Source organism: Bombina bombina, chromosome 12 (assembly GCF_027579735.1).
Source record: "Bombina bombina isolate aBomBom1 chromosome 12, aBomBom1.pri, whole genome shotgun sequence".
Taxonomy (NCBI): Eukaryota; Metazoa; Chordata; class Amphibia; order Anura; family Bombinatoridae; genus Bombina; species Bombina bombina.
In genome coordinates, this window is record NC_069510.1 from 112,380,660 (window position 1) to 112,405,659 (window position 25,000).

At 41.0% G+C, this 25,000-nt stretch overlaps 1 protein-coding gene across 1 annotated transcript in view; it reads left to right on the forward strand.

The window, feature by feature from the left end:
* PBX3 (PBX homeobox 3) overlaps positions 1 to 25,000 on the forward strand; it is a 402,498-nt gene that overhangs the window by 306,559 nt on the left and 70,939 nt on the right. The window contains exon 3 of the mRNA XM_053695740.1: positions 4,720 to 4,961. Within this exon, the coding sequence (XP_053551715.1) occupies positions 4,720 to 4,961 (242 nt within the window). The remainder of the gene's footprint in view (positions 1 to 4,719; positions 4,962 to 25,000) is intronic.

The window sequence follows — 25,000 nt, forward strand, 5'->3', positions numbered from 1 at the left end:
TAGTAGTTCGTGCCCTCAAGTTCTACTTGCAGGCAACTAAAGATTTTCGCCAAACTTCTTCCTTGTTTGTCGTTTACTCTGGACAGAGGAGAGGTCAAAAAGCTTCTGCTACCTCTCTCTCTTTTTGGCTTCGTAGCATAATACGTTTAGCCTATGAGACTGCTGGACAGCAGCCTCCTGAAAGAATTACAGCTCACTCCACTAGAGCTGTGGCTTCCACTTGGGCCTTTAAGAATGAGGCCTCTGTTGAACAGATTTGCAAGGCTGCAACTTGGTCTTCACTTCATACTTTTTCCAAATTTTACAAATTTGACACTTTTGCTTCTTCGGAGGCTATTTTTGGGAGAAAGGTTCTTCAGGCAGTGATTCCTTCTGTATAATGAGCCTGCCTATCCCTCCCGTCATCCGTGTACTTTTGCTTTGGTATTGGTATCCCAGAAGTAATGATGACCCGTGGACTGATCACACATAACAGAAGAAAACATAATTTATGCTTACCTGATAAATTCCTTTCTTCTGTTGTGTGATCAGTCCACGGCCCGCCCTGTTTTAAGGCAGGTAAATATCTTTTAAATTATACTCCAGTCACCACTTCACCCTTGGTTACTCCTTTCTCGTTGATTCTTGGTCGAATGACTGGGACTGACGTAGAGGGGAGGAGCTATATGCAGCTCTGCTGGGTGAATCCTCTTGCATTTCCTGTTGGGGAGGAGTTATATCCCAGAAGTAATGATGACCCGTGGACTGATCACACAACAGAAGAAAGGAATTTATCAGGTAAGCATAAATTATGTTTTTATATTCATTTCTGACTTGGGTATATCCAGGGAGATAATTACACTCTGGCAGCATTATAATTAGCTACATTACAAGCTCAAGGAAAAATAAACTTGAATATGGACATTTATTCAGTGAGGGGTTGTGGTGGGATTGATTTTCGGCTTAGGTTGCAATAAAATAACGTGTAAGGCAGCAGATAAACCTTGAAAGATGATTGAAAATGGTATAGATCCAATAAAGATATATATAAGTTCAAATATATTTTGATCTAAATGTGTTAGGACATTGTATTACTGCACAACTGCGTGTATATAACTGTGGTTAAAGGGACACTAAACTCAATTTGTTTTCATGATTCAGATAGTGCATGCAATTTTAAGCAGCTTTCTAATTTACTCCTATTATCAATTTTTTCTTCGTTCTCTTGCTATCTTTATTTGAAAAGTAATGTACCGCTTAGGAGACGTCCCATTTTAGGTTCAGCACCCTGGATAGCGCTTGTTTATTTGTGGCTACATTTAGCCACCAATCAGCAAGAGCTACCCAGGTGCTGAATGAAAAAAGGTCCAGCTCCTAAGCGTTGCATTCCTGCTTTTCAAATAAAGATACCAAGAGAGCAAAGTCAATTTGATGTTCATGTCCCTTTAAATCATTTTTGGCCGGCGTACCACTAATGCAGTATGCAAAATCCATTTAAAGAAAGGGAAACCGTTCCCATTGCAAGTGCTCAGGAAGAGAGGGTGAAAACATTGCTGCGGTAAAATGCAAGGTTAAATCACTTTAGATTTCATGCTTTGGATTTCCTGTAGAGTATTGCCATTAGGAATACAATTTGTAAAATATATAATTTTCTTTCTATTGTATGCTGTTAAATGGATCTTATAGTGTCAGCGTTCCTTGGGCATGGCTGAAGTTTTATCATAGTTATTAGCATATTTATAAAGCCCTTTTCCTACGCAGATCTCTCTCAGCGTTGTAGTGCTTGGGCAATTTTCTTGAAATACGAGAATAAACATTTAAACAGATGGAAAAACTGATGTTTATGAAACTAGAACTGATTACACGTTAAAGGGACAGGAAACACCAACATTTTCTTTCATGATTTGGATAGAACAGACAATTTTAAACAACGCTCCAATGTACTTCGATTATCAAATTTGCTTCATTCTCTTGTTATCCTTTGCTGAAGAAACAGCATTGCACTACTGATAGGTAGCTGAACACATCTAGTTAGCCAATCACAAGAGACAAATGTGTGCAGGCTCCAATCACCCGCTAGCTCCCACTAATGTAGGATATGTGCGTATTCTTTTTGTTGAAAAGCATATCTAGGTAGGTTTGATACTGGCAGCTGCTGATTGGTGGCTGCACACATATGCTTCTTATACTTGGCTCACCCTTTGTGTTCAGCTAGCTCCCAGTAATGCTGCTCTTTCAACAAACAAAACGAATGAAGAGAATTAAGCTAATTTCATAATAGAAGTAAATTGGAAAGTTGTTTAATAAAAAGAGAAACTAAACCCCCATTTAAAGAGCACACAGTTTTAAACCAACTTAACACTTGTGTTTAAAGCACACATTTTTATGAATTTGTATTATTTTACTTCACAATGCGGTAACACAAATCTTCAAATGATATTATTATAAAGAACACGAAGGTTTACAGTCATGATGCGGATGTACATCCCTAGCATACTATCATGTCGTATTTAGTTTCCCCCAACAGCAAGATCTGCACCAAAAGGATATGCTGAGTGCCACTCTTGGATTTTACCCAAGTGCACAGAATGTGCCTAGCAGTTAGCACCCCCAGTAGACTCTAAGATCAGCACCGTTAGCCACATTGACTATCTCATAGTTCACCAGGGTGCTGATTGGCTGGCACGTTCTTTCAATGAGCACTTGGGTGAATTCTGAGATCCACACCCGTCGTGCATGTGCTGCCAGACGATCTTCGTAACCTTTTCTTTCAATTTGCAAGCAGAAAATGTATGTTGGAGTAGTACAGTGCCAAGTATACTTATATCTTCTATGTGTTTATTATATTGTGACTTGCTGTGTGTGTTATATTGACAACTTTACAGGATAGCCCAGTCTTTCTTTCTTTTCCTTTTAATTCCCTACATGTGGGGCTGACAGCATGCCACGTTTGGGGTGACCTGCCTCAGAACCCTCAAAGGGTCAATTTCTGCTACATGTGTTTGTGTATTTACTGCTGCAAGGGTGTTATGTAGCACTGATTTAACCAATTATTAGCCTGGGTGCCTCTAGGTCATTAAGAAATAAACCAATGATGTATATGTGTTCCAGGCAACCAAAAGGCTAAATCACTGTTGCAAGCCTTACCCACTTGCAGCAGAAGGTTTTACAGCATCTAAACAGATTTAATCACTGATATGTGCACATGGGATGGAGTAACTGGAGAATATATATGTACACACATACTATGAGAACTGAAACATTGCTGTGTATTTGTATGCGCGCATATGTGCGTGTATATTGGAAAACTTTTCAAGAGTGTTTAGTGTAAAATGAAATTGACAGGGAGGCAGACTAAAATGCAAGGCTGATGTAAAGCTCACTCACAGAGAAGGTCGCTCTGGGATCTATAGAAGCCTCTGATTCCTGATTTAAACAGATTTAAAGAGGTTAATTGCGCTGGGACATCTTTTCTATTCTATCCTACTGCAACTTTAATGGAAATGCTTATTTCAGATGATTTGAGCATTCACTGTTTATAAAGCAGAGGGAGAATTTCCCATAGTCCTTTGTATGTGGGGCAACGCAAGAAATAATTATCTTTCTCTATTAAGAAAACTTATATATATTTCTCTAAGTTTTCTTTATGGTAGCATGTGAGTTTCACTAGAGTGTGTATAAAGTGTCATGCCATTTGGAGTAGGTAAAAATTCCTTGAAGTCTATGAACTTAAAAAAATAAAATAAAAAATAGGAATTTAAATGCCAAAAACATATACAAATTCCAGAGTTTTAAGTCTCCAGTGAAACGTTTAAAAAAAATGGAATTTCTGTCACCCAGAGAAGTTAATAATACAATAAAATACAGGGCTAGATTACAAGTGGAGCACATTAGATAGCGCAAGGTGTGTAATCTTTTGTACTACCTTGCACAAAGAATAACACACAATCTGGATGGATAAATATTTTTTTATAAAATATATATATGTGTGTGTGTGTATATATATATATATATATATATATATATATAATAGTATAGCACAGAACTACATGAAAAATTCCACTATTTCCGCACCATCTGCTTAGCGCTTGAGCAATATCTAACATGAATTTGAATGTGCGTACCCATAGTAGTCTAGTACAGGAGGGATATATCTGGCATTCAGATTTTAGCGCAACCTAGACTATCTCTTGAACATATGAGTGCAAAATATAAGCACTTTTGATTGTGCTTAAGCGACGTTAAAGCACACTAGCACTAATATGTTTGTGCTCCACTTGTAGTCTAGGCCACAATAAAATATTTGATTGGGTTGTTTAATTTTAAATATCCATGATTTTTAACATTTGTAAATGTAGATTCTGACACTAACTTTTTTTTCCTTTTCTTTTTTCCGTTGAGTATATAAAATATATTGCCTGATTGTGAGCGTGATTATAGATGGATAACGTTTTATAGAAAATAAAACATTAATGGCAGAGGACTGTATGAAGCAGTAGGAGGAGTTATATTGCGCAGTATGTCGAATTATGCTATATGGAGGAATTGTACAGAGTAAGATGGGATATTATAGTGAGAAAATATGTAAAGCTAAAGAAGATATTGTAGAATGTGCTGAATAAATATATATCCAAATAAATAGTGATATAGAGGAATATTATATAACGGAAAGACTTGCATTTTGTTGCTTTTGATGGGGGTTTTTTGTTCATGTTTACAATTCCTCTTCTTTTTCTGCAGGTCTCAGTATCCGAGGAGCACAGGAGGAAGACCCACCAGACCCTCAGCTCATGAGACTGGACAACATGCTACTAGCAGAAGGTGTTTCTGGCCCAGAGAAAGGAGGTGGCGCAGCGGCTGCGGCGGCCGCAGCAGCTGCATCAGGTGGAACCTCTGACAATTCCATTGAACACTCAGACTACAGAGCCAAACTCAGCCAAATTCGGCAAATCTACCACACAGAACTGGAGAAGTATGAGCAGGTGAGTCAGGTACTAGCTCCCATGAAACTACCTTTTTTTGTGTGTCTGTAAACGTATTTAAAGGGACATAATACTCCTATACGAAATCACCTGAAAGTGATGCAGCATAACTGTAAAAAGCTGATATGAAAATATCACCTGAGCATCTCTATGTAAAAAGGAAAGATATTTTACCTCAAAATGTCTTCAGCTCACCAGAGTAAGTGCTGTGTAAACAGTTATACTTCAGCTGCTGTTTAGCTGCCAGTTGAAAAAACAAACAATAGCCAATCAGCATCAGCAGTGCTGAGGTCATACATTGCTTTGCTGTGATCTCCTGAGATTTTACTGAAATCTTGTGAGATTTTATAGTAAACTTCAGTAAACTGAATAGGAAAATAACATGACTGTGCCTGCACATGCCAGATGCACACTCCCTAGCAAGTCCTGGGTTGCTTAAAGTCTCTTAACAGTGGGGTGTGAATAATTGGGACATTTTTAGGTAAATAGCTTCCTTTTTTACATAGAGATGTTCAGGTGATATTTTCTAGTCAGCTTTTTACAGCTATGCAGCATCACTTTCAAGTGCTTCAACATTTAGGTAGCATGTCCCTTTAAGGATAATTTAAAAGGTTACAATTAAAGGGACAGTCTAGGCCAAAATAAACTTTCATGATTCCGATAGGACATGTAATTTTAAACAATTTTCCAATTTACTTTTATCAAATTTTGCTTTGTACTCTTGGTATTCTTAGTTGAAAGCTTAACCTAGGAGGTTCATATGCTAATTTCTTAGTCCTTGAAGCCCACCTCTTTCAGATTGCATTTTAACAGTTTTTCACCACTATAGGGTGTTAGTTCATGTATTTCATATAGATAACACTGTGCTCGTGCACGTGAAGTTATCTGGGAGCAGGCACTGATTGGCTAAACTGCAAGTCTGTCAAAAGAACTGAAATAAAGGGGCAGTTTGCAGAGGCTTAGAGACAAGATAATCACAGAGGTTAAAAGTATTTTAATATAACTGTGCTGGTTATGCAAAACTGGCAAATGGGTAATAAAGGGATTATCTATCTTTTAAAACAATAAAAATTCTGGTGTAGACTGTCCCTTTAATAAATAATTTAGTCAATGCATTCAGATTAAATTAAAATGTATTCTAAAATTGTAATCCATATATTCTCAATGCAAGTGGTGGTCACCAACTCTTGTTTATCTATATTGAAATATATAAATTGAACAGCAGGTATTTTGAATTTTTTTTTTTTTAAATATAATTAATATAAATATAAAAATTGGAATCAATATAAAATGGCATGGGACATAATAAACATTTACATCAAACTGTCCGGTTGCATTTTCTAAACTATTGTTTTCTATAACATTGAATGTGCTTTCTGTAGTGTAACATGGGGTGAATGTTGCAGGTACATGATTGAAATATTGATACTTTATTATTAATAATTTATACTATTACAGATGGTACTATCAAGTATGAATCAAGAGTTTAAATAATTTGTGCATCATGGTGTGTATATACAGGTAGCCCTCAGTTTACGCCGGGGTTAGGTTCCAGGAGGAATGGTTGCAAATCGAAACCATTGTAAATTGAAACCCAGTTTATAATGTAAGTCAATGGGAAGTGAGGGGGTTAGGTTCCAGGCCCCTCTCAAAATTGTCATAAGTAACACCTAATACATTATTTTTAAAGCTTTGAAATGAAGACTTTAAATGCTAAACAGCATTAAAAAACCTAATAATATAGATTGTATCATCATCAAACTAAGTTTAATGAACAAAAACATTTGCTAACAGCACCTAATTAAATAATCACACAGCAGACTGCATCATCATCAAACTAAGTTTAATAAACAAAAACGTTTTTTATTTGCATTTTTCTGCAATCAGTTCTCTGCATTGTTAGCATGTTTGATAATATTGGGTCTGCGCCTATTCTATGCATTTCAATCTGCAGTGATTAATAAGCAGTTAGGCACACAGAGCTCTGGGTAACTTTCGTGAAACAACAAAATGTCACAAAACATATAAAAAATACATTGAAAAGTACAGTTAAACCCATAATAACACTAATAAAAATATAGTTTTAAAAAACTGCACAAAAAAGGCTCAAAGATATGAGGTCTCAGGTGTTAGAGAAAAAAAAAAGATGGCAAAGGGCTCTAACAGAGATACATACATATACATGTCTAAATATGTATATATATGTATATATATATATATATATATATATATATATATATATATATATATATAATATATGTGTGTGTGTGTATACAGTGCATTGGAGCCCTTTGCAGTCAAGTAGATGAAAATGAAAAATGAAATAGTGTGTAAATATTTGACATTCCAATGTTCTGCACATAGAAAATATGCTGCTATGTGAAGAACATTGGAATGTGAAATATTAATATTTTCATGTCGGGTTAGTGCACTTTAGAATATGCAGTTTGGGTTTCCCCCCCACACTTTTTTTTCTCCATTGACATCTATGGGGGAATAGGCCGTTTTTTTTCGTGCATTGGGTTAGCGCGGGGTCAAAAACTTTTAACTTGTTATATGATTGCTACCTGACACGCACAAAAACCTTACTTCTAGCGGAGTTAGTGGGGGACTGTTAAATACCGCTTCGCTCGTAATTTAGCCCTAAATATGTAATGAATTATTTTTTCACATAGGCCCTATCTAAAGCTATCTGCTTTAGTGAGATTATCTACAAAATCTTATCAGCGCTATGAGGTCCCTCAAAACATTTTTATAATGTAAATTAAAATCCCTCAAAGAGTTTGCCCGACTCTACCCTAGTTTTCAATCTTTCAGACTCTACTGTTCAGGGATGCATACAATGTTCACTTACATTTTCTTATCTTAGCTCCTCTCCTCATTTTGTTATGTCCTTGAACCCCCTTGGCTGAATTACTAGTGTAATTGTCCCAGTTTATATCAGGGTAGTTAAAATCTCCCTAATTACAGCACTGTTATTAGCAGCCTTACCTATTTGCATTAGTAGTGGAGTTTCCTCCGGGTCACTAATGTTGGCAGGTTTGTAGCATGTTCCTAGTAATATTTTTTTAGGATCCCCCCCCCCCCACCACTCTTTATTTCAACCCACAGGGTCTCTACATTGCCACTTCTATCATAAATATCTTCCCTTATTGTAGGTTTAAGGTCAGGTTTAATATACATGCAGATTCCTCCACCCCTTTTATTATTTCTGTCCCTCCTAAATAAAGTATACCCCTCTAAGTTAACTGCCCAGTCATGTGAATCATCCCACCAAGTTTCAGTTATACTGATAACATCATAGTCCTCTTCTGCAACTAAGAGCGTCAGCTCCCCCATTTTACCTGTCAAGCTTCTTGCATTTGTTGTCATACATTTAATTTGCATGTGCTTTCTGCTGATACTTGGTGGGCTTTCCCCTATACTTTCTAATGTGACATTTCTTAAGTCACCTCTTCCTTGAGATATTAAGGGAGTGACAGATTCACAGACTGATCTCTCTGTTCTATTGTGTTCTAACTGATCCTCCCCCCCCCCCCTTTGCCTAGTTTAAAAGGTTCTCTAAACGTGCTACCACCCTTTTCCCCAACACACCAGCACCCATGTCATTCAGGTGCAATCCATCCTTACTGTACAAATTGTACCCAAGTGAAAAGTCAGCCCAGTGCTCTAAAAAGTCAAACCTCTCATTTTTACACCATGTATTTAACCATGAATTAACAGACCGTAGCTCTTTCTGCCTTACTGAGTTAGCACACGGCACTGGTAATATCTCCGAAAATATGACTTTGGAGGTCCTTATGATTAAATGGTCTAGTCAAAATTAAAACTTTCATGATTCAGAGAGAGCATGCAATTTAAAGCAACTTTCTAATTTACTCCTATTAATTTTTCTTTGTTCTCTTGGTATCTTTATTTGAATGTAAGCTTAGGAGCCTGCCCATTTTTGGATCAACACCTGGGTAGTGCTTGTTGATTGGTCGCTACATTTAGACACCTATCAGAAAGCGCTCCCCAGGTGCTGAACCAAAAATGGGCCGGCTCCTATGCTTACATTCTTGCTTTTTCAATTAAAGATACCAATATTTCTTCTGTTAAGTGTGATCAGTCCACGGGTCATCATTACTTCTGGGATATTACTCCTCCCCAACAGGAAGTGCAAGAGGATTCACCCAGCAGAGCTGCATATAGCTCCTCCCCTCTACGTCACTCCCAGTCATTCTCTTGCACCCAACGACTAGATAGGATGTGTGAGAGGACTATGGTGATTATACTTAGTTTTATATCTTCAATCAAAAGTTTGTTATTTTAAAATAGCACCGGAGTGTGTTATTACCTCTCTGGCAGAGTTTGAAGAAGAATCTACCAGAGTTTTGCTATGATTTTAGCCGGAGTAGTTAAGATCATATTGCTGTTCTCGGCCATCTGAGGAGTGAGGTAAACTTCAGATCAGGGGACAGCGGGCAGATGAATCTGCATAGAGGTATGTAGCAGTTTTTATTTTCTGACAATGGAATTGATGAGAAAATCCTGCCATACCGATATAATGTCATGTATGTATACTTTACACTTCAGTATTCTGGGGAATGGTACTTCACTAGAATTACACTGTAAGAAATACATAAAGCTGTTTAATAACTAGAGATTATGTTTAACGTTTTTGCTGGAATGTAAAATCGTTTTCATTTGCTGAGGTACTGTGTGAATAAATGTTTGGGCACTATTTTTCCACTTGGCAGTTGCTTAATCTGTTTTTCTGACAGTTTCTGTTCTCCCTCACTGCTGTGTGTGAGGGGGAGGGGCCGTTTTTTGGCGCTTTTTCTATGCATCAAATATTTCAGTCAGCAACTCATTGTATTCCCTGCATGATCCGGTTCATCTCTACAGAGCTCAGGGGTCTTCAAAACTTATTTTGAGGGAGGTAATTTCTCTCAGCAGAGCTGTGAGAATTATAGTTTGACTGAGATAAAAAACGTTTATTCTGTAATTTGTTTCCTGCTTTCAGAATTTGTTATCTTTGCTAATGGGATTAAACCTTTGCTAAAGTTGTGTTGTTTACAAGGATTGAGGCTATAACTGTTTCAATTTATTAATTTTCAACTGTCATAGATCTTCTGTGCTTCTTAAAGGCACAGTACATTTTAATATTATTCTAATTGAATTGTATTTCCAAGTTGCAAGTTTATTTGCTAGTGTGTTAAACATGTCTGATTCAGAGGATGATACCTGTGTCATTTGTTGCAATGCCAAAGTGGAGCCCAATAGAAATTTATGTACTAACTGTATTGATGCTACTTTAAATAAAAGTCAATCTGTACAAATTGAACAAATTTCACCAAACAACGAGGGGAGAGTTATGCCGACTAACTCGCCTCACGTGTCAGTACCTACATCTCCCGCTCAGAGGGAGGTGCGTGATATTGTAGCGCCGAGTACATCTGGGCGGCCATTACAAATCACATTACAGGATATGGCTACTGTTATGACTGAGGTTTTGGCTAAATTACCAGAACTAAGAGGTAAGCGTGATCACTCTGGGGTGAGAACAGAGTGCGCTGATAATATTAGGGCCATGTCAGACACTGCGTCACAGGTGGCAGAACATGAGGACGGAGAACTTCATTCTGTGGGTGACGGTTCTGATCCAAACAGACTGGATTCAGATATTTCAAATTTTAAATTTAAACTGGAAAACCTCCGTGTATTACTAGGGGAGGTGTTAGCGGCTCTGAATGATTGTAACACAGTTGCAATACCAGAGAAAATGTGTAGGTTGGATAAATATTTTGCGGTACCGACGAGTACTGAGGTTTTTCCTATACCTAAGAGACTTACTGAAATTGTTACTAAGGAGTGGGATAGACCCGGTGTGCCGTTCTCACCCCCTCCGATATTTAGAAAGATGTTTCCAATAGACGCCACCACAAGGGACTTATGGCAAACGGTCCCTAAGGTGGAGGGAGCAGTTTCTACCTTAGCTAAGCGTACCACTATCCCGGTGGAGGATAGCTGTGCTTTTTCAGATCCAATGGATAAAAAGTTAGAGGGTTACCTTAAGAAAATGTTTGTTCAACAAGGTTTTATATTGCAACCCCTTGCATGCATTGCGCCGATCACGGCTGCAGCGGCATTCTGGATTGAGTCTCTGGAAGAGAACATTGGTTCAGCTACTCTGGACGACATTACGGACAGGCTTAGAGTCCTTAAACTAGCTAATTCATTCATTTCGGAGGCCGTAGTACATCTTACTAAACTTACAGCGAAGAATTCAGGATTCGCCATTCAGGCACGCAGGGCGCTGTGGCTAAAATCCTGGTCAGCTGATGTTACTTCTAAGTCTAAATTGCTTAATATACCTTTCAAAGGGCAGACCTTATTCGGGCCCGGGTTGAAAGAGATTATCGCTGACATTACAGGAGGTAAAGGCCATGCCCTGCCTCAGGACAAAGCCAAAGCCAAGACTAGACAGTCTAATTTTCGTTCCTTTCGTAATTTCAAAGCAGGAGCAGCATCAACTTCCTCTGCACCAAAACAGGAAGGAGCTGTTGCTCGCTACAGACAAGGCTGGAAACCTAACCAGTCCTGGAACAAGGGCAAGCAGACTAGGAAACCTGCTGCTGCCCCTAAAACAGCATGAATTGAGGGCCCCCGATCCGGGATCGGATCTAGTGGGGGGCAGACTTTCTCTCTTCGCCCAGGCTTGGGCAAGAGATGTTCAGGATCCCTGGGCGCTAGAGATAATATCTCAGGGATACCTTCTGGACTTCAAATACTCTCCTCCAAGAGAGAGATTTCATCTGTCAAGATTGTCAACAATCCAGACAAAGAAAGAGGCGTTTCTACGCTGCGTACAAGAGCTCTTGTTAATGGGAGTACTCCATCCAGTTCCACGATCGGAACAGGGACAGGGGTTTTACTCAAATCTGTTTGTGGTTCCCAAAAAAGAGGGAACTTTCAGACCAATCCTGGACTTAAAGATCCTAAACAAATTCCTAAGAGTTCCATCGTTCAAGATGGAGACTATTCGGACAATTTTACCTATGATACAAGAGGGTCAATACATGACCACTGTAGATTTAAAAGATGCTTACCTTCACATACCGATTCACAAAGATCATTATCGGTACCTAAGGTTTGCCTTCCTAGACAGGCATTACCAGTTTGTGGCTCTTCCATTCGGATTGGCTACAGCTCCAAGAATCTTCACAAAGGTTCTGGGTGCTCTTCTGGCGGTACTAAGACCGCGGGGAATCTCGGTAGCTCCATACCTAGACGACATTCTGATACAAGCTTCAAGCTTTCAAACTGCCAAGTCTCATACAGAGTTAGTGCTGGCATTTCTAAGGTCACATGGATGGAAGGTGAACGAAAAGAAAAGTTCACTCGTTCCACTCACAAGAGTTCCCTTCCTGGGGACTCTTATAGATTCTGTAGAAATGAAGATTTACCTGACAGAGGACAGGCTAACAAGACTTCAAAGTGCTTGCCGCACCCTTCATTCCATTCAACACCCGTCAGTGGCTCAATGCATGGAGGTAATCGGCTTAATGGTAGCGGCAATGGACATAGTACCCTTTGCACGCTTACACCTCAGACCACTGCAACTGTGCATGCTAAGTCAGTGGAATGGGGATTACTCAGACTTATCCCCTTCTCTGAATCTGGATCAAGAGACCAGAAATTCTCTTCTATGGTGGCTTTCTCGGCCACATCTGTCCAGGGGGATGCCATTCAGCAGACCAGACTGGACAATTGTAACAACAGACGCCAGCCTTCTAGGTTGGGGTGCCGTCTGGAATTCTCTGAAGGCTCAGGGACAATGGAGTCAGGAGGAGAGTCTCCTGCCAATAAACATTCTGGAATTGAGAGCAGTTCTCAATGCCCTCCTGGCTTGGCCCCAGTTGACAACTCGGGGGTTCATCAGGTTTCAGTCGGACAACATCACGACTGTAGCTTACATCAACCATCAGGGAGGGACAAGAAGCTCCCTAGCTATGATGGAAGTATCAAAGATAATTTGCTGGGCAGAGTCTCACTCTTGCCACCTGTCAGCAATCCACATCCCGGGAGTGGAGAACTGGGAGGCGGATTTCTTAAGTCGTCAGACTTTTCATCCGGGGGAGTGGGAACTTCATCCGGAGGTCTTTGCCCAAATACTTCGACGTTGGGGCAAACCAGAGATAGATCTCATGGCGTCTCGACAGAACGCCAAGCTTCCTCGTTACGGGTCCAGATCCAGGGATCCAGGAGCAGTCCTGATAGATGCTCTGACAGTACCTTGGGACTTCAGGATGGCTTACGTGTTTCCACCCTTCCCGTTGCTTCCTCGATTGATTGCCAGAATCAAACAAGAGAGAGCATCAGTGATTCTAATAGCACCTGCGTGGCCACGCAGGACTTGGTATGCAGACCTGGTGGACATGTCATCCTGTCCACCTTGGTCTCTACCTCTGAAACAGGACCTTCTGATACAGGGTCCCTTCAAACATCAAAATCTAACTTCTCTGAAGCTGACTGCTTGGAAATTGAACGCTTGATTTTATCAAGACGTGGATTTTCTGAGTCAGTTATTGATACCTTAATACAGGCTAGGAAACCTGTTACCAGAAAGATTTACCATAAGATATGGCGTAAATACCTATATTGGTGTGAATCCAAAGGTTACTCTTGGAGTAAGGTTAGGATTCCTAGGATATTGTCTTTTCTACAAGAAGGTTTAGAAAAGGGTTTATCTGCTAGTTCATTAAAGGGACAGATCTCAGCTCTGTCCATTCTGTTACACAAACGTCTGTCAGAAGTTCCTGACGTCCAGGCTTTTTGTCAGGCTTTGGCCAGAATTAAGCCTGTGTTTAAAACTGTTGCTCCACCATGGAGTTTAAACCTTGTTCTTAATGTTTTACAGGGCGTTCCGTTTGAACCCCTTCATTCCATTGATATAAAGTTGTTATCTTGGAAAGTTCTATTTTTAATGGCTATTTCCTCGGCTCGAAGAGTCTCTGAATTATCAGCCTTACATTGTGATTCTCCTTATTTGATTTTTCATTCGGATAAGGTAGTCCTGCGTACTAAACCTGGGTTCTTACCTAAGGTAGTTACTAACAGGAATATCAATCAAGAGATTGTTGTTCCTTCTTTATGCCCAAATCCTTCTTCAAAGAAGGAACGTCTACTGCACAACCTGGATGTAGTCCGTGCTCTAAAATTTTACTTACAGGCAACTAAGGAATTTCGACAAACGTCTTCTCTGTTTGTCATTTACTCTGGGCAGAGGAGAGGTCAAAAAGCTTCCGCTACCTCTCTTTCTTTTTGGCTTCGTAGCATAATTCGTTTAGCTTATGAGACTGCTGGACAGCAGCCTCCTGAAAGAATTACAGCTCATTCTACTAGAGCTGTGGCTTCCACTTGGGCCTTCAAGAATGAGGCCTCTGTTGAACAGATTTGCAAGGCTGCAACTTGGTCTTCGCTTCATACTTTTTCCAAATTTTACAAATTTGACACTTTTGCTTCATCGGAGGCTATTTTTGGGAGAAAGGTTCTTCAGGCAGTGGTTCCTTCTGTATAAAGAGCCTGCCTATCCCTCCCGTCATCCGTGTACTTTTGCTTTGGTATTGGTATCCCAGAAGTAATGATGACCCGTGGACTGATCACACTTAACAGAAGAAAACATAATTTATGCTTACCTGATAAATTCCTTTCTTCTGTAGTGTGATCAGTCCACGGCCCGCCCTGTTTTTAAGGCAGGTAAATATTTTTTAATTTATACTCCAGTCACCACTTCACCCTTGGCTTTTCCTTTCTCGTTGGTCCTTGGTCGAATGACTGGGAGTGACGTAGAGGGGAGGAGCTATATGCAGCTCTGCTGGGTGAATCCTCTTGCACTTCCTGTTGGGGAGGAGTAATATCCCAGAAGTAATGATGACCCGTGGACTGATCACACTACAGAAGAAAGGAATTTATCAGGTAAGCATAAATTATGTTTTTCCGTATCAAATGAAGGGTTCTCAAAGAATACCTGTGATTGCATTCACATTTGAACACACTTATGAAACTTGCTAATCATTCATACACATACATATTAATATGTTGGGCAGACTCCAAAATGCATTTTTACCCTATTGTGCATATGTATTGATATGTGTTTCTCAAATCACTGTATTTAGGTAGTTTAAACCTTCTTTGTAAAGTGCACTGTAACTCTTGGGGGGTTCTGCTGTCCTCCTCTGTCACGATAGACACATATACACACATATACACGCTCACATACACAGACACTTATAGAAGAACACACATACACATGCTCACATATACACACTCTTAAACGCACACACACATATATACATATACACACACACACATATACGCGCTCACATACACAGACACTCATATATGCGCGCACACACACACACACTCACATATACACACATAAACGCACAGACACACCTATCATAGTCGCGCGCACACACACTCACATATACACACACAAACGCGCGCGCACACTCAGACATATACACACATATACGCGCTCACATATTTACACATACACACAAACATACACATACACACACCCACCCACATATATACACACACATATATACATATACACACACACATATACCTACATAGAAACACATATATATATATATATACACACACACACACACACACACACACACACATATATACACATACATATACACACAGTACATATATACATACACACACACACACACACACACACACACACATATATACACATTTTATCGGAATGGGACTGGAGTTTTAAGTAGCCCTGTCAGTCTCTCAATGAGAGCTTGGGTGAAAGTTAGAGTCCTGAGATGCAGGGAGAGTCTTTCTGCGAAACCATCTTGACTCAGATTAACAGCTCCATAAACAATCAGCATTGACGAGTTTTGCTGCCTGCTTTCTACACTCAAGTCCATGTCAGGAGCGATGCTACTACACTGTCACACTTGAGAGGCCGTGTTCCTGTTCCACAGCGTAGATTCTGGTAAGATCATTTTTTTTATACAAATAATGATAACGCAGAAGACAGGGTAACAGTGTGATACCTCTTATCTTTATTTTACATTTTATTGTTTGTTGTGTCATTGCTGCGATATGTGTGAAATGTGGCTCTGGCAATGGGTGGACTTTAGTTTCATTTCCGGGAGTATTTGCGCGGCAGATTTGGCGCGTTTTCTCCTTAGTGCAGGAGCGGTCTTGCGAGGCATTCCTTCTGTTGGGTGGGGCCTATCGACTTCCTGGCTTGATCGGCGGCGTAGGAGACGTAACGGTTTCTGTGGTCTGGGTCATAAGAGGTGGTGAGTGCCCAGGCCATTGTAGGTTATAAAGGTGCCATTTTTATTTAGATTTACATAGTTCGTACTAAAGCCGCAAGCTATGGAGGACTCTGACGCGTTAGAGGGTACTCCCTCTTTAACTAAGTCTAGTTCCTGTGTTTATTACAAGGTTCTGATAGATCCACCTGCTCAACTATGTTCCACATGCCTAGATAAAGTCTCGACATCTAGAAAGAAACTATGTCTAGTACTACTGAGCCGTCCACCTCTGAGGGCTCCCTGTCCCGTGAAGTGTGTTCCCTACATAAATCTCCGAGTACACATACAGCGCCCCAGGGCATGTCTGTTTCTCCTACGGGGGAGATCCGTTGACCGTCAGATTTTGCGGATCAACTGCAAACGATGGTCTCTTAGGTGATAAGTGCCTTACCTCGTTCTGCCAAGCGCAAGCGTAAGGTAAATTATGGCGATCTGGCCCAGAGATCCTATACTCCAACGGATATCTCGGAAAGATTATCCACTGACGAGGACGACTCCAACTCTTTGGAGGACGTTCCTTCTGGGTCGGGGTCCATGTCATCTAAAGCTCCCACTGCAGAGAAAGGCTCTGACTTTAGGTTTAGGATGGAAAATTTGCGCTTTTTTCTGAAGCAGGTACTTGCTACCCTCGAGGTTCTGGAACCGAAACTACTGGAGGAACCTTAGATTCCTAAGCTTTATAAAGTGTATGAGGACAGGGTGGTACCTCAGACCTTCCCAGTTCCTGTTAAGATGGCTAACATTATTAAGAATGAATGGGAGAGATTAGGTTCTTCCTTTTCCCCTTCTTCTTCCTTTAAGAAACTGTTCCCCGTCCCGGACTCTCAACTCGAGCTATGGGGGACTGTCCCTAAGGTGGATGATGCTATCTCTACACTCGCGAAACGGATGGCGATTCCTCTTGAGGATAGTTCGTCGTTTAAAGAGCCCATGGATAAAAAGTTGGAGGACATGTTATGGAAGATTTAAAGTACAAAAGAACAAGGTAGGGGGGGGCAGAGTAATTATAGGACAGGTAATTCCAATACGTTACTTCAATAAAATGAGGTGAAGGGTACAATTATTAATAATATTGACCTTATTAAAATGGGAATTTAAACCTGTTGCAGAAACTAGCCAGAGAACAAGTAACAACTAGCAAACTAATTGTAAAAAGGGTTACAATAGAGTGTGAGAAGTCTAGCTCTGCAAAAAGGGGATTTACATGACTCTGCAAGACTGGTTGAAATAAAAGGGTGTATCATTCCATTGCATTCACACTGTTAAACTTTATTAGGGTATAAATAAAAGGCATCCACGAATGATCATTCATACACAACAACTTAGGCTAAATTTTAAAAACACTTCAACCAGGGAATAATAATATATCTCTTAGAAGTATTATGATGCTAGTAGATCAGCCAGCAGTTTAATATTTAAACATGTACTAAGCCCTTACAATCCGAGGGCTGAATTTACAATTACTCTTAAAGTATGGAACTGCTGAGCTGAATTAGCGAATAGTAATTATACTAGAGACTTAAAGGGCCATAATACCCAAATGTTTAAACACTTGAAAGTGATGCAGTATAGCTATAAAAAGCTGACTAGAAAATATGACCTGAACATCTCTATGTAAAAAAGAAAGATATTTCTTCTGTTATGTGTGATCAGTCCACGGGTCATCATTACTTCTGGGATATAACTCCTCCCCAACAGGAAATGCAAGAGGATTCACCCAGCAGAGCTGCATATAGCTCCTCCCCTCTACGTCACTCCCAGTCATTCTCTTGCACCCAACGACTAGATAGGATGTGTGAGAGGACTATGGTGATTATACTTAGTTTTTATAACTTCAATCAAAAGTTTGTTATTTTACAATAGCACCGGAGCGTGTTATTGCCTCTCTGGCAGAGTTTGAAGAAGAATCTACCAGAGTTTTTACTATGATTTTAACCGGAGTAGTTAAGATCATATTGCTGTTTCTCGGCCATCTGAGGGAGGTAAAAGCTTCAGATCAGGGGACAGCGGGCAGATGAATCTGCATTGAGGTATGTAGCAGTTTTTATTTTCTGAATGGAATTGATGAGAAAATCCTGCCATACCGTTATAATAACATGTATGTATACTCTACACTTCAGTATTCCGGGGATGGTACTTCACTGGAATTACTCTGTAAAAAGTACATTAAACCTTTTAATAGGTATTTATTATGTTAAACGTTTTTGCTGGAATGTAGAATCGTTTGCATTTTCTGAGGTACTGAGTGAATAAATGTTTGGGCATTATTTTTCCACTTGGCAGTTGCTTGTTTTAATTGTGACAGTTTCGTTTCTCTCTCACTGCTGTGTGTGAGGGGGAGGGGCCGTTTTTGGCGCTCTTTGCCACGCATCAAAAATTTCCAGTCAGTTACTCTTGTATTTCCTGCATGATCCGGTTCATCTCTAACAGAACTCAGGGGTCTTCAAACTTCTTTGAAGGGAGGTAGATTCTCTCAGCAGAGCTGTGAGACTTATATATTGACTGTGATTAAAAACGTTGCTCTGTAATTTTTACGTTTCAAATTTAATTATTGTTACTTTACTAATGGGAACAAACCTTTGCTAAAAGTTGTGTTGTTTTCAAGGATTGATGCTATAACAGTTTTTCAGTTCATTATTTCAACTGTCATTTAATCGTTTAGTGCTTCTTTGAGGCACAGTACGTTTTTGTTAAATAAGATTGTAACCAAGTTCCAAGTTTATTTGCTAGTGTGTTAAACATGTCTGATTCAGAGGAAGATACCTGTGTCATTTGTTCCAATGCCAAGGTGGAGCCCAATAGAAATTTATGTACTAACTGTATTGATGCTACTTTAAATAAAAGCCAATCTGTACAAATTGAACAAATTTCACCAAACAGCGAGGGGAGAGTTATGCCGACTAACTCGCCTCACGTGTCAGTACCTGCATCTCCCGCCCGGGAGGTGCGTGATATTGTGACGCCTAGTACATCTGGGCGGCCATTACAGATAACATTACAAGATATGGCTACTGTTATGACTGAAGTTTTGGCTAAATTACCAGAACTAAGGGGCAAGCGTGATCACTCTGGGGTGAGAACAGAGTGCGCTGATAATACTAGAGCCATGTCTGATACTGCGTCACAGCTTGCAGAGCATGAGGACGGAGAGCTTCATTCTGTGGGTGACGGTTCTGATCCAAACAGATTGGATTCAGATATTTCAAATTTTAAATTTAAATTGGAGAACCTCCGTGTATTACTAGGGGAGGTTTTAGCGGCTCTTAATGATTGTAACACTGTTGCAATACCAGAGAAATTGTGTAGGTTGGATAAATACTTTGCGGTACCGGCGAGTACTGACGTTTTTCCTATACCTAAGAGACTAACTGAAATTGTTACTAAGGAGTGGGATAGACCCGGTGTGCCGTTCTCACCCCCTCCAATATTTAGAAAGATGTTTCCAATAGACGCCACCACACGGGACTTATGGCAAACGGTCCCTAAGGTGGAGGGAGCAGTTTCTACTTTAGCTAAGCGTACCACTATCCCGGTGGAGGATAGCTGTGCTTTTTCAGATCCAATGGATAAAAAATTAGAGGGTTACCTTAAGAAAATGTTTGTTCAACAAGGTTTTATATTGCAACCCCTTGCATGCATCGCGCCGATTACGGCTGCGGCAGCATTTTGGATGGAGTCTCTGGAAGAGAACCTTAGTTCAGCTACGCTGGACGACATTACGGACAGGCTTAGAGTCCTTAAACTAGCTAATTCATTCATTTCGGAGGCCGTAGTACATTTAACCAAACTTACGGCTAAGAACTCAGGATTCGCCATTCAGGCACGTAGGGCGCTGTGGCTAAAATCCTGGTCAGCTGATGTAACTTCTAAGTCCAAATTACTTAATATACCTTTCAAAGGGCAAACTTTATTTGGGCCCGGTTTGAAAGAAATTATCGCTGACATTACAGGAGGTAAGGGCCACGCCCTGCCTCAAGACAAAGCCAAAGCTAAGGCTAGACAGTCTAATTTTCGTCCCTTTCGGAATTTCAAAGCAGGAGCAGCACCAACTTCCACTGCACCAAAACAGGAAGGAGCCGTTGCTCGTTACAGACAAGGCTGGAAACCTAACCAGTCCTGGAACAAGGGCAAGCAGGCCAGGAAACCTGCTGCTGCCCCTAAGACAGCATGAATCGAGGGCCCCCGATCCGGGACCGGATCTAGTGGGGGGCAGACTCTCTCTCTTCGCCCAGGCTTGGGCAAGAGATGTTCAGGATCCCTGGGCGCTAGAGATCATATCTCAGGGATACCTTCTAGACTTCAAATTCTCTCCCCCAAGAGGGAGATTTCATCTGTCAAGGTTGTCAACAAACCAGATAAAGAAAGAAGCGTTTCTACGCTGTGTACAAGATCTGTTATTAATGGGAGTGATCCATCCGGTTCCGCGGTCGGAACAAGGACAAGGGTTTTACTCAAACCTGTTTGTGGTTCCCAAAAAAGAGGGAACTTTCAGGCCAATCTTGGATTTAAAGATCCTAAACAAATTCCTAAGAGTTCCATCGTTCAAAATGGAAACTATTCGGACAATCTTACCCATGATCCAAAAGGGTCAGTACATGACCACAGTGGATTTAAAGGATGCTTACCTTCACATACCGATTCACAAAGATCATTACCGGTATCTAAGGTTTGCCTTCTTAGACAGGCATTACCAGTTTGTAGCTCTTCCATTCGGATTGGCTACGGCTCCAAGAATCTTCACAAAGGTTCTGGGTGCCCTTCTGGCGGTACTAAGACCGCGAGGAATTTCGGTAGCTCCGTACCTAGACGACATTCTGATACAAGCTTCAAGCTTTCAAACTGCCAAGTCTCATACAGAGTTAGTTCTGGCATTTCTAAGGTCGCATGGATGGAAAGTGAACGAAAAGAAGAGTTCTCTCTTTCCTCTCACAAGAGTTCCATTCTTGGGGACTCTTATAGATTCTGTAGAAATGAAGATTTATCTGACAGAAGACAGATTAACAAAGCTTCTAAATGCATGCCGTGTCCTTCATTCCATTCAACTCCCGTCAGTAGCTCAATGCATGGAGGTGATCGGCTTAATGGTAGCAGCAATGGACATAGTACCCTTTGCACGTCTACATCTCAGACCGCTGCAACTGTGCATGCTGAGTCAGTGGAATGGGGATTACTCAGACTTGTCCCCTACTCTGAATCTGGATCAAGAGACCAGAAACTCTCTTCTATGGTGGCTTTCTCGGCCACATCTGTCCAGGGGGATGCCATTCAGCAGGCCGGACTGGACAATTGTAACAACAGACGCCAGCCTACTAGGTTGGGGCGCTGTCTGGAATTCTCTGAAGGCTCAGGGACAATGGAATCAGGAGGAAAGTCTCCTACCAATAAACATTCTGGAATTGAGAGCAGTTCTCAATGCCCTTCTGGCTTGGCCCCAGTTAAAAACTCGGGGGTTCATCAGGTTTCAGTCGGACAACATCACGACTGTAGCTTACATCAACCATCAAGGAGGGACAAGAAGCTCCCTAGCAATGATGGAAGTATCAAAGATAATTCGCTGGGCAGAGTCTCACTCTTGCCACCTGTCAGCAATCCACATACCGGGAGTGGAGAACTGGGAGGCGGATTTCTTGAGTCGCCAGACTTTTCATCCGGGGGAGTGGGAACTTCATCCAGAGGTCTTTGCCCAAATACTTCGACGTTGGGGCAAACCAGAGATAGATCTCATGGCGTCTCGCCAGAACGCCAAACTCCCTCGCTACGGGTCCAGATCCAGGGATCCGGGAGCGGTTCTGATAGATGCTTTGACAGCACCTTGGAACTTCGGGATGGCTTATGTGTTTCCACCCTTCCCGCTGCTTCCTCGATTGATTGCCAAAATCAAACAGGAGAGAGCATCAGTGATTCTAATAGCGCCTGCATGGCCACGCAGGACTTGGTATGCAGATCTAGTGGACATGTCATCCTGTCCGCCTTGGTCTCTACCTCTAAGACAGAACCTTCTGATACAGGGTCCATTCAAACATCAAAATCTAACTTCTCTGAAGCTGACTGCTTGGAAATTGAACGCTTGATTTTATCAAAACGTGGTTTTTCTGAGTCGGTTATTGATACCCTGATACAGGCTAGGAAGCCTGTTACCAGAAGGATTTACCATAAGATATGGCGTAAATACCTATACTGGTGCGAATCCAAAGGTTACTCCTGGAGTAAGGTTAGGATTCCTAGGATATTGTCTTTTCTACAAGAAGGTTTAGAAAAGGGTTTATCGGCTAGTTCATTAAAGGGACAGATCTCAGCTCTGTCCATCTTGTTGCACAGGCGTCTGTCAGAAAATCCAGACGTCCAGGCCTTTTGTCAGGCTTTAGCTAGAATCAAGCCTGTGTTTAAAACTGTTGCTCCGCCATGGAGTTTAAACCTTGTTCTTAACGTTCTACAAGGAGTTCCGTTTGAACCCCTTCATTCCATTGATATAAAGTTGTTATCTTGGAAAGTGTTATTTTTAATGGCTATTTCTTCGGCTCGGAGAGTCTCTGAGTTATCAGCTTTACATTGTGATTCTCCTTATTTGATTTTTCATTCAGATAAGGTAGTTCTGCGTACTAAACCTGGGTTCTTACCTAAGGTAGTCACTAACAGGAACATCAATCAAGAGATCGTGGTTCCTTCCCTGTGCCCGAATCCTTCTTCAAAGAAGGAACGTCTTCTACACAATCTGGATGTAGTTCGTGCCCTCAAGTTCTACTTGCAGGCAACTAAGGATTTTCGACAAACGTCTTCCCTGTTTGTCGTGTACTCTGGTCAGAGGAGAGGTCATAAGGCTTCGGCTACCTCTCTCTCTTTCTGGCTTCGTAGCATAATTCGTTTAGCCTATGAGACTGCTGGACAGCAGCCTCCTGAAAGAATTACAGCTCATTCTACTAGAGCTGTGGCTTCCACTTGGGCCTTTAAGAATGAGGCCTCTGTTGAACAGATTTGCAAGGCTGCAACTTGGTCTTCGCTTCATACTTTTTCCAAATTTTACAAATTTGACACTTTTGCTTCTTCGGAGGCTATTTTTGGGAGAAAGGTTCTTCAGGCAGTGGTTCCTTCTGTATAATGAGCCTGCCTATCCCTCCCGTCATCCGTGTACTTTTGCTTTGGTATTGGTATCCCAGAAGTAATGATGACCCGTGGACTGATCACACATAACAGAAGAAAACATAATTTATGCTTACCTGATAAATTCCTTTCTTCTGTTGTGTGATCAGTCCACGGCCCGCCCTGTTTTTTAAGGCAGGTAGATATTTTTTAAATTATACTCCAGTCACCACTTCACCCTTGGTTTCTCCTTTCTCGTTGATTCTTGGTCGAATGACTGGGAGTGACGTAGAGGGGAGGAGCTATATGCAGCTCTGCTGGGTGAATCCTCTTGCATTTCCTGTTGGGGAGGAGTTATATCCCAGAAGTAATGATGACCCGTGGACTGATCACACAACAGAAGAAAGGAATTTATCAGGTAAGCATAAATTATGTTTTTACCTCAAAAGTTTCTCAGTAGCCACATCCCATTGTAAAGGACTTTTAAGCAGCAAATCAGTATGTCTGTCCCGGGACAGCTAATGGAGTGTAAGGAAGTTTACAATGAAATCTCATGAGAGTTAAGTGAAATCTCATGAGATCACAGAAAAAGAGTTCATGACTTCAGCACTGTTGATGCTAATTGGCTGCTGTTCATTTTCTTTTTTTACCTGCAGCTGAGTATAACTTTTTACACAGAACTTACTCTGCTGAGCTGAGGAAATGGTGAGGTAAAGTATCTTCCTTTTTTACATAGAGATGCTCAGGTGATATTTTCCTGTCTGCTTTTTACAGTTATACTGCATCAGTTTCAAGTGATTTAGCATATGAGTATTATGTCCCTTTAAGTTAGACCATGGTAAGCAGGATTAAAACACAAAGGAGAGACAAAGCTACTCCTGAGAACCCCTGACGCGCATTTCGCTTAAAACGCTTCCTCAGTGGGGGTTACTTCATAATTTGGATGTGGTTCGTGCTTTGAAGTTTTATCCTCAGGCTACGAAGGATTTCAGACAGTCTACATCTCTTTTTGTGGTGTATTCAGGGAAGCGCAAGGGGCAGAAGGCCTCTTCAACTTCTTTGTCCTTTTGGTTGAGGAGCATGATTCGCTTGGCCTACGAGACAGCGGAACATAAGCCTTCTCAGAGGATCACGGCTCATTCAACTATAGCTGTGGCTTCTTCTTGGGCCTTCAAGAATGAGGCCTCTATAGAGCAGATTTATAAGGCGGCTACCTGGTCCTCCTTACATACTTTTACAAAGTTTTACAAATTTTACGTTTTTGCTTCTGTGGAAGCAGTTTTTGGGAGAGGGGTTTTACAGGCTGTGGTGCCCTCAGATTAGGGTCCGCCTTCTTGCCCTCCCGTTTTTTTCATTCAGTGTCCTCTAGAGCTTGGGTATTTATTCCCACAAGTAATGAATAAAGCCGAGTACTCTCCTTCCCTTTAGATGGAAAATATAAATTATGCTTAGCGGACCTAAAATTCATATTATTCTTCTGGCACCATTTATACCCTGATATTTCTCCTACTGTTCATTGTTCCCACGGCAGAATGACTGGGGGATGAGGGAAGTGGGGGAGGTATTTAAGCCTTTGGCTGAGGTGTCTTTGCCTCCTCCTGGTGGCCAGATTTTTAATTCCCA